At 42.0% G+C, this 10,460-nt stretch overlaps 1 protein-coding gene across 1 annotated transcript; it reads right to left on the reverse strand.

Annotated features, from left to right (window-relative positions):
* Positions 1-7,485: 7,485 nt before the first annotated feature.
* Positions 7,486-10,164, reverse strand: LOC142170295 (uncharacterized). Its single transcript, XM_075232174.1, has 7 exons — positions 10,092-10,164; positions 9,814-9,966; positions 9,752-9,765; positions 8,966-9,264; positions 8,600-8,900; positions 8,381-8,500; positions 7,486-8,016 (listed from the first exon to the last, which is right to left on the reverse strand). The coding sequence occupies exons 1-7, from the start codon at positions 10,162-10,164 to the stop codon at positions 7,486-7,488; spliced, it is 1,491 nt and encodes a 496-aa protein (XP_075088275.1).
* Between the last annotated feature and the right edge of the window lie 296 nt (positions 10,165-10,460).

Genomic DNA, 10,460 nt, shown 5'->3' on the forward strand with positions numbered 1-10,460 from the left:
CCATCCGCTGAAGCAAGTCACCTGGTCTCTGATGCTCATATTTCACCTACTGATAATTGAGACACCGGGCTACGAATCCCAAAATGTCTTTCTTCATTGTCCTCCACCAATAATGCTGCCTCAAACCCTAGTAAATCTTCACGGCACCCGGATGAATGGAATACCGTGAGCTATGGCCTCCTCCAGAATCAACTCCCAAAGCCTATCCACATTGGGCACACATATCCGGTCATGCATCCTTAACACCCCATCATCACTAATAGTCACATCTCTGGCATCATCGTGCTGAACTCTATCCTTGAGGACAAGTAAATGCGGATCATCATACTGGCGCTCTCTGATGCGATCATATAAGGAAGACCGAGAAGTCACACAAGCCATTACCCAACGGGGCTCCAAAATATCCAACCTCACGAACCGATTGGCCAAGGCTTGAACATCAACTGCAAGAGGTCTCTCCCCAACTAGAATATATGCCAAACTCCCCATACTCACCGTTTTTCGGCTCAAAGCATCGGCCACCACATTGGCCTTTCCGGATGGTACAATATGGTGATATCATAATCCTTAAGCAACTCCAACTACCTCCGCTGCCTCAAATTGAGATCCTTCTATTTGAACAAGTGCTGGAGGCTACGATGATCAGTAAACACCTCACAAGAGACACCATAGAAGTAATGCGTCCAAATCTTCAACGAGTGAACTATGGCAGCCGACTCCAAATCATGAACGGAGTAGTTTTTCTCATGGGGCTTCAACTGACGAGAAGTATAAGCAATAACTCTACCCTCTTGCATCAATACACAACCAATACCAATTCTCGAAGCATTACAATACACGGTATATGAACTTGAAGCTGATGGCAAAACTAACACTAGAGCTGTGGTCAAAGCTGTCTTGAGCTTATGAAAGCTCTCCTCACACTCATCCGACCACACAAATGAAGCACCATTATGAGTCAACTTGGTCAAGGGCTATGTGATAGACGAGAATCTTTGAACAAACTGGCAATAATAGCCTGCCAAACCAAGAAAGCTACGAATCTCTGTGGTTGAGGACGGTCTAGGCCAACTCTGAACCGCCTTTATCTTCTTCGGATCAACCTGAATACCCTCGCTGGACACCACGTGCCCCATGAAAGCCACTGAACTGAGTCACAACTCACACTTGGAGAATTTTGCATAAAGCTTCTCCTCCCTTAACCTCTGCAACACAACTCTCAAATGCTCTGCGTGCTCCTCCTGACTACGCGAATACACCAGAATGTCATCAATGAAGACTATGACAAACAAGTCGAGATACAGCCGGAACACGTTGTTCATCAAATGCATGAACGTTGCTGGGGCATTGGTCAGCCGGAAAGATATCACCAAGAACTCATAATGACCATATCGGGTCTTGAAAGCCATCTTAAGAATATCCGAGTCCCTGATCTTCAACTGGTGATAACCTGAACGGAGATCAATCTTGGAGAACACTCTCGCTCCCTAAAGTTGGTCAAATAAATCATCGATGCAAGGCAAAGGATACTTGTTCTTAACTGTTACTTTGTTCAATTGCCTATAATAAATGCACATACTCATAGTGCCATCCTTGTTTTTCACAAATAGAACCGGCACACCTCAATGTGACACACTAGGCCGAATGAACCCCTTATCGAGGGGTTCTTGAAGCTGCTCCTTTAACTCCTTCAACTCCGTTGGTGCCATATGATATTGCGGAATAGAAATGGGCTGAGTGCCCGGCACCAGGACAATACCAAAGTCAATATCCCTATCCGGTGGCATGCCCAACAGGTCCGCAGGAAACACATCGGGAAAATCCCTCACAACTAGAACAGAATCAATACTGGGAGTCTCTGCACCGACATCCCTCACAAAGGCTAGATACGAAAGACAACCCTTTCCAACCATATGCTGGGATTTCAAGAATAAAATCACTCTACTAGGAACATAATCGGTCAAACCTCGCCACTCAATCTGTGGCACACCCGGTATAGCCATTGTCACTGTCTTAGCATGATAGTCCAAAATAGCACGACATAGAGATAACCAATCCATGCCCAAAATGACATCGAAATTTACCATACACAATAATAAAAGATCCACTCGGGTCACCAGACCCCCAATAGTCACCACACATGACCGGTACACACAGTGTACAACAACAGTATCACCCACCAGGGTAGATACATGAACAGGTGAAGCAAGAGACTCAGAGGGCGTACTCAAATAACTAGCAACGTATGATGACACATAAGAAAAGGTGGAACCGGGATCAAATAATACAGAGGCATCTCTATGGCAGACTAAGACAATACCTGTAATGACATCATTGGGAGCAATAACATTAGGTCTAGCTAGAAGTGCATAGAAACGAGCCTGACCGCCACCTTATCGACCTCCCCCTCTAGGGCGACCCCTAGCTGACTGACCTTCACCCTTAGCTGGCTGGGCGGGTGGTGGTGAAGTAATTGATACTGAAACCGATGACTGACCCCTCTACTGAGATGAACCCGTAAGATGACGAGGACACTGCCTCCATATATGGCCCATCTCTCCACACTCATAACAACTCCCAGGTGCTGGAGAAGGGGACTAAAGGGAACCCCTAGCACCAGAATGACTAGCAGATGCACTCGGTATAGAAGAGCCCTGAACTGATGGAGCATGGGACGAACTCTAAGTTGGAAGGGCACTAAGTAATAACTGGCCCTGATGAAAACTGTGAGAACCATGACTCGATGATGGCCCACGATAACCTAGGCGAGCTGGCTGAGCATGCTTGAATGGACGGCCTCTGCTGTGCTGAAACTAACCTCTCGAAGGAGCACCCCTATAACTACCAGATCCTCAAGGCCTCTTGGCCTCCCTCTCCTCTCGCTCCTAGCGACGAACAGACTCAGTCTCACGAGCAATGTCTACAACTTCCTCAAAAGTCGCACCAGTCACCCCCTCCCTAGTCATGAGAATACGAAGCTGATAAGCGATGCCATCAACAAACCTCCTAATCCTCTCTCTATCTGTCGGAACCAACCAAATAGCATGACGAGCTAACTCGTAGAACCTCATCTCATACTGCGTCATAGTCATCTCTCCCTAACGCAACCACTCAAACTGTCTGCGCACCTCCTCTCTGCGAGACTGCGGCACATACTTCTCCAGAAAGAGAATGGAGAACTGTTGCTAGGTAAGGATGCTGCAACAACAGGCCTACACCTCTCAAAAGTCTCCCACCAAGTGAAGGTAGCTCCCGAAAACTGATAAGTAGTGAAAGCGACCCTGCTGGTCTCCAGAATACCCATTGTACGAAGCATCCTCTAACACTTATCCAAGAAACCCTGGGCATCCTCGCCCTCTGCACCACTGAAGGTCGGAGGCTAAAGTCTACCAAACCTCTCCAACCTACGCTGCTCGTCCTCTGGCATGGTAGGAACTACATAGTCCTGAGCAGCTGCAACCGGCTGGGCTGGATGTGCCCCCGGCATCTGAAGTCCCTGCACGACCTGCTCAGGTGTGCGAGCTGGGGGAGTCTGAATGCCTCCCCCAGCCTGAGAAGTAGCTGCAAGTGTAGTGACTGAAACCGCCTGAGCTAGGCCAGTGCAAATTGATAGGATCTGAGCCAAGGCCTCTTGAAGACCCAGAATCACAATGGGCACAACTGGTGCCTGAGCTGGTGATACTGGAGCGTCCACAACTGGACCTGATCCTGAACTAGGGCGGCTGGTAGATCTGTAGGTGTTGCCCTAGCTGTTGTGCAGGCCATATCTCTGCCCCTACCGCGACCACGACCGCATCCTTGCCCTCCAGTGGCCACAACTGGTGGTCGTCCATCCTGACCGGTAGCGCGTGTCCTCACCATGTGTGAGAGAATAGAATAACATAAGTTTAGTACTCGGATCAACGAATTCGCACGACAAAAGTTTCAAGAATATGATGTTTTCCTAAAGGTTCTGGAGCCTCTCGAGGATAAATACAGATGTCTCCGTACCGATCCGCGAGACTCTACTAAACCTGCTCATGACTCGTGAGACCTATGTAACCTAGGCTCTGATACCAACTTGTCATGATCCTAAACCCGAACCCGGTCGTGATGGCGCCTCTCATGAAGACAAGGCTAGCCAACACTTTCCCATTCCAGTTTTAAGCAATTAAACAATAAGAATTAAGTCTAAAACGTAATAAATAACCTAAAGGTAAGCAGTTAACCGAACAGTTTGCGGAAAATAAACTCAATACAGCCCGATACTAGGGTGTTATTAGTCACGAGCATCTACTAATTCTAACATAAGTCCGAAAAGTCTATAAAGCTATTACAAAGCCACTAATAAGGGAAAAGAAATGAGATAAGGGGGGAGAAACACGGGACTACAGACGCCAAGCAGCTACCTCATGAACTCCGAAGTCTATCGGGAGCTCTCAACTCTCGCTAGCAAGATCAACAATGCCTGAATCTGCACATGGGGTGCAGGGAGTAAAGTGAGTACTCCAACTCAGTAAGTAATAATCATAAATAAGGACTGAGAAGTACGAAATCATGAAAGGCACATAACAGGATATAAGGAAGCAGTAAAAGCCAGTAAAAATAGTGAAGTAGTAAAGATGTGTAAAGTCATTGAGTTCAGTTTAAACTTCATAAAATGCCTTTTTAAAAATTAAGCAAGTAAATGACACGCAAACAGAAAAGATAAACACATAAAGGATCGCCCCTAGGGCACAATGTCAACAAATCCGCCCCTCGGGCAATATCTCAAAAACAAAACCAGCCCCTCGGGCAATATCTTACATCACAATGGGTACCCCACGCTCGTCATCTAGCGTGTGCGCCACCTCAATATAGCACAACGATGTGCAATCCGGGGTTTCATACCCCCAGGGCATCATTTACAATCATTACTCACTTAAAATCCGGTCAAATCTCTAGCCCGTGATGCCTTTGCCCCTCGAATCGGCCTCCATTCATGTTGAATCTATCCAAAATCAGAATCACGATGTCAAAATATGCTTAGGGAACGAAGCCCAAGCGAAATAATCAATTTACAACTTAAATCCCAAAATTACCAAAACCTGATCCCCCGGGCCCACATCTTAGAATTCGATAAAATTCACATCAATAGATTCATCATCTCCCCACGAGTTCATACATATCAAAAGTACCAAAATCCGACGATAAATGGTCCCTCAAATTCTCAAGTCTAGGTCTCCAATACCAAGCCCCAGTTTCCCCAATTTTAACCCTTAATTCCATTAATTATAGCTCTAATCAGTGAAATAATACCATAGGAATGAGTTTTAGGTCTAAAATCCTTACCTCAATGAAGTTCCCTTGAAATCCTTCTTCAAAATTGTCCAAAAAGCTCCAAAGCCTACTTAAAATGGTAGAATAGCTCAAAAATCGCGAAGGAAATAATTTATATGTTCTGGCACAGGGATTTCGCATCGGTGGCCCAGTTCCCGCTTCTGTGGTCAATGGACCGCTTCTGTGGTCATCACTTAAACGACCACTTTCCGCTTCTGCGATCCTTTTCCCCGCACATGCGCTATCACTGATGCGGCTCCTCAGCCGCTTCTGTGGCCCCAGCCTTCCTAGGCCCTTTTCATCGCATCTGCGGCATCACACCTACAGTCTCCAATCCGCAGGTGCGGAAACAACAGAAGCAGAAAATCTGCAGCTTCACCAAAATTCCAAACTTCTCCGTCAACCATCCGAAATCACCCCGAGGCCCCTAGGACCTCAACCAAAAACACAAACATACCCCATAACCTTATTCAAACTTATACCAATCTTCAAAACGCCTCAAGCAACATCAAATCAACCAAAACTCATCCCATTCAAGCCTAAGTTTCCAAAATCTTTCGAATTTCGCTTTTGATAAAAAAAAACCCAACCAAACCACGTCCGAATGACCTAAAATTTTGCACACACATCCCAAATGACATAACGGAACTACTACAACTCTCGGAATTCTATTTCGACCCCTATATCAAAATCTCACCTATCAACTGGAAAATGCCAAAAATCAAATTTCGTCAATTCAAGCCTAAATCTACTCCAAACCTCCAAACCTCATTCCGATCACGCTCCTAAGTCCCAAATCACCTCCCGAAGATATCCGAACCATCAGAACTCACATCCGAGCCCTCTAACTCATAAGTCAATATCTGGTTGATTTTTCCAACTTACGGTTCCTCAAAAGAGGCTAAGTGTCTCAAACCTTACCAAATCCTTCCCGAACCCGAGCCAACCAACCCGATCACATATAGAACCGATAGACAAAGCAATAAGAACCAAAAATATCTTAAACGGAGCGGTAAATCACGAGATGACTGGCTGAGTCGTCATAATTAAATAATTAATCACCAATAATCTTTACAATTCATAGCCTACTTTATAAACTCAATAGCTATATCTATCAGATACTCAAAGAATCTCAAACCTACATACTATGCCTAATGAAACATAAAATGTTGAACTAAACTACTAATTCCTTTGGTAGCTCTCACATTACATATGTAGGCTATTTCTCTAGCTATGCTATCAACACTTCTGCTTCTCTGTTGAAATATTCTCAGATTCCTTTCAATCCAAACACTATGTGTGACCTCAGCATACACCATTTGATACAATTGAGCTCCATAAGATCTGCCATTAGCACTCTATATCATCCATTGTTGATGTTGCACCCAGGTATCTCGAACTACATCCTGTTTTTGCATCCAGTGTAAAATCTTCTGCCACACTGCCTTAGTAAAGATGCACTCCACAAACATATGGTCTCTAGTTTCATCATGAAGCTGACATAGAGAACAATTTGAATCCACAATTACCCCCATTTGATCAATTTATCTGTAGTTAAAAGTCTCCCATGCAAATGTAGCCACATTGTGAATATGGCTTAGGTCTAGCTTTGTTTTGAAACATCATACACTTCAAGTTGACTTTAGGCCTATTTCCTAGTAGCTGAAGGTAGAACTGTCTAACCATGCTCTTTTTGATCTGCTATTTAAGTTGTACCTATTGTAGTACTGTTCTGGCACTCAGTACTTGCTTGACCATCCAGCTTGCCTGTTGTGGGATTGTCATGTCTTCTAATCTCTTATATTTGATGTAAAATGCATGAATCCACCTGATCCATAGTCTGTCTTGCTTACTTGATACATCCCAACATAGTTTTGCTATAGCTGCCCTGTTCCATACTTGTAGGTTAATCAAACCCAAGCCCCTAATTGACTTAGGTGTTCTCATCCTACTCCAAGCCACCAGACTTTTTTGTAATGGTATTGATCCTAGACCAAATATAACTCCTGTAATAGGCCTTTATTATCTTCATAACTTTTGCAAATAAGTTGAATAGCTGTGACCAATAGGATTGAATACCAAATAGGACAGTTTGGACTAGGTGTACTCTTCCAGCATATGAAAGCTTCTTTGGAGACCATGAGGATATCCTTGCTACTATATTTTCTGTCAGAGGATACCATTATATTAGAGAAAGTTCGTGGTAGTAAGAGGAATGCCAAGATACTTAAATGGTAACTCTCCAGTTGTGTAGCCCAACTTTTGAATAATCTCTAACCTGGTACTTTGTTGAACTCCTCCAAAATACACTGAACTCTTCTTCAAATTTGCTTGTAAACCATAGACTTGAGAGAAATGGTTGAAACAATCATGCCTATGAGAGATAAAGTTTAGAAAACCTCTAGCAAATAGCAAAAGATCATCTGCATAGCTTAGGTGAGTGATCCCTAACTTTGAACACCTAGGGTGGAACTTGAAACCTTTTACCTCATTTAGTTTGTTGAGACTTCTACTAAGATACTCCATTACAATTGCAAACAGGAAAGAGGAGATGGGATCTCCCTGTCTTAGGCCTTTAGCAACATCAAATGGTGAGGTATGCTCTCCATTGACCATGATAGTGTAGTTGACAGTTGTTACACACCCCATTATCCAGTTCACAAACCTTGCTAGGAATCCCATTTCAATCATAACTTGCTCCAAAAAAACTCCATTCAACTGAATCATAAGTTTTTTGAAGGTCAATCTTGATCATGCACCTAGCAGAAATATTTTTCCTTGTATAACCTTTAACTACCTCATGAGCTAGTATAATGTTATCTGATATCCTCCTTCCAGGTATGAAACCAGCTTGAGCTTTACTTATCACTAACGCAATAACTTACTGAATTCTGCCAACTAAGATTTTAAAGATCAGTTTATACAATATGGAGCAACAAGAAATAGGTATGTAATCTCTTATTGTACTAGGATTAGCCATTTTAGGAACCAATATGACAGAAGTACAATTCACAGCTTTATATAACTTCTTAGTACCGAATTACTCTTTAATAGCTTGGTTAACTTCATTTTTAATAATCACCCATGCCTTCTTAAAGAAATAAGCATTGTAGCCATCAATTGTTGGTACTTTATCACTATTAATAGCACATAATCCAGTATAAATCTCTTTACCAGTAACCTTACCACATAGAGCAAGTTTCTGTCATTGTGACAATATTATATCATTCTTCATAATCACCTTATTTATGGTAGAAAGAGAGTGGGCTGCTGATCCCATTAAAGACTTATAGAATTCCACCACTTCTTGCTTTATGCTTTCTGGATGAATAAGCTTATCTTCTGTGATTGACATAAGTTCATTTACTTGTTTTCTCTGGCTTCTTTCTTTCATAACAGCTGCAAAATACTTTGTATTTGAATCTTCCAGTTTGATCCACTTAGTTCTTGCTTTCTGCCTTAATACACTTTCTACAATAAGAGACCATTTTTCTAAATTATGCAACAACCTTTTATCTTCTTCAATCAGAGTGTCATTGTAAGCTGCATTGATCTTCTGCTGCACCTCCTCTAAGCTTATTCTGGTCTGCTCAATCTTCATACTAATAGTTTTAAAGTGTTTAGTATTTAGAGTCCTGAACAAAGGTCTTAGTTCCTTCAGTTTTACCCAGATGTTTTTTTTCCTATAGTATATGATTGATTCCAGGCTCTTTCTACAATGGATATAAAACTGTCATGATCTGCCCATACATTAAAGAATCTGATAGGTGTTTTACCAGGTTTAGAAGCTGAATGAAGAGTAATCAACATTGGACTATGATCAGATATGTATGACAATCCATACTCAGTGATCACATGACCCCACTGCATCATCCACTCATAATTGCCAAAAGCTCTGTCAATCCTGCTGCTGATCCTTTTTGTATCAGATTGCTTGTTAGACTGTGTAGTAATCACATGTCCATGCTAGCTTATTCAAAGTCAGAGTAGTTACACACTCAGCAAAGTCCTGCACTTTTGTGTAAGTAATAGGATTGCCCATCAGCATATCATTAGTATATAAAACTGCATTGAAGTCCCCACATAACAACCATGGTTTTGTGATTCCTGCTGTAATGCTCTTCAAGCCACTCTATAAATGCTTCATGTGTTCTATAGTATTGTATCCATATATAGCTGTAACTGCACAGTAAACTATCCCCACCCTATCTTGTACCAAATAGTGTATAAATTGAGCTGCAACACTTAGGATAGTAATATTGTACCACTGAGAATCCTAGGTGAACCATATCTTCCCATTTGAAGCATCTTGATAGTTGGTAGCATAGTTCCATCCTGGAATTATTTTTGTTATAATTCTACTAGCATTGTGTTCCTTAACTCTTGTTTCCACTATAACTGCTAATTTTATTCTTTGACTACTAATGTATTTTTTAATTCTTTCTGTTTATACCTGTATTCCCTCCCCTAATATTCCAAAATAGCAACTTCATCAGCATGTCATTCTACCTCTACCTTTATTAGGGGGTATATTGCTAGTAAACCATGATCCCTTGTTCAATGGCTCAAAGGAATTCCTCATAGTAATAGGTGATAAAGCTGAAAAGTTTACAATATCCAGCTCAATCCTGTCCTTTATAGCTTTGCCTTTGTCCACTGTTTTTCCCACTATACATTATTGCTCGGAGGGAGTCTGCATAGTATCCTGCTGAGCATCTGTCTAATCCTTCATTTGCTGTATCTTTTCAATGTCTACATCTCTTACTTGACCAAGCTTCTATGGTATAAGCTACTGTAGCTAGTCTCCTCTGCTTGCTTAGTTTGACTAACCCCTTCTTTCACTGGTCCATTTGATCTCCGTTCCATGGTCTTTCTTTGCTTATCTTCTCTTGCCTTGCTACTTATCTTATTGCTTATATTGTTGTTGCTCCAAACCAAATATGTATCCAACCACCATTTTAATTGATTAAAATGGTGAATCATAGTAGGCGTAAAAAGTGCAGTAGCCGATTAGATTAGTAATGACCTTAATAATGCGTACAATTAGATCAAAAAATTTAAAGTATTTACTTGATCCAAACTTTAAAATTCGATCTGATCCGATGTTAATTCAAATTGGATTCAGATTGCATTTTGTAGAATTCGAAATCTAAAATTTAAAT

Source organism: Nicotiana tabacum, chromosome 16 (assembly GCF_000715075.1).
Source record: "Nicotiana tabacum cultivar K326 chromosome 16, ASM71507v2, whole genome shotgun sequence".
NCBI lineage: Eukaryota > Viridiplantae > Streptophyta > Magnoliopsida > Solanales > Solanaceae > Nicotiana > Nicotiana tabacum.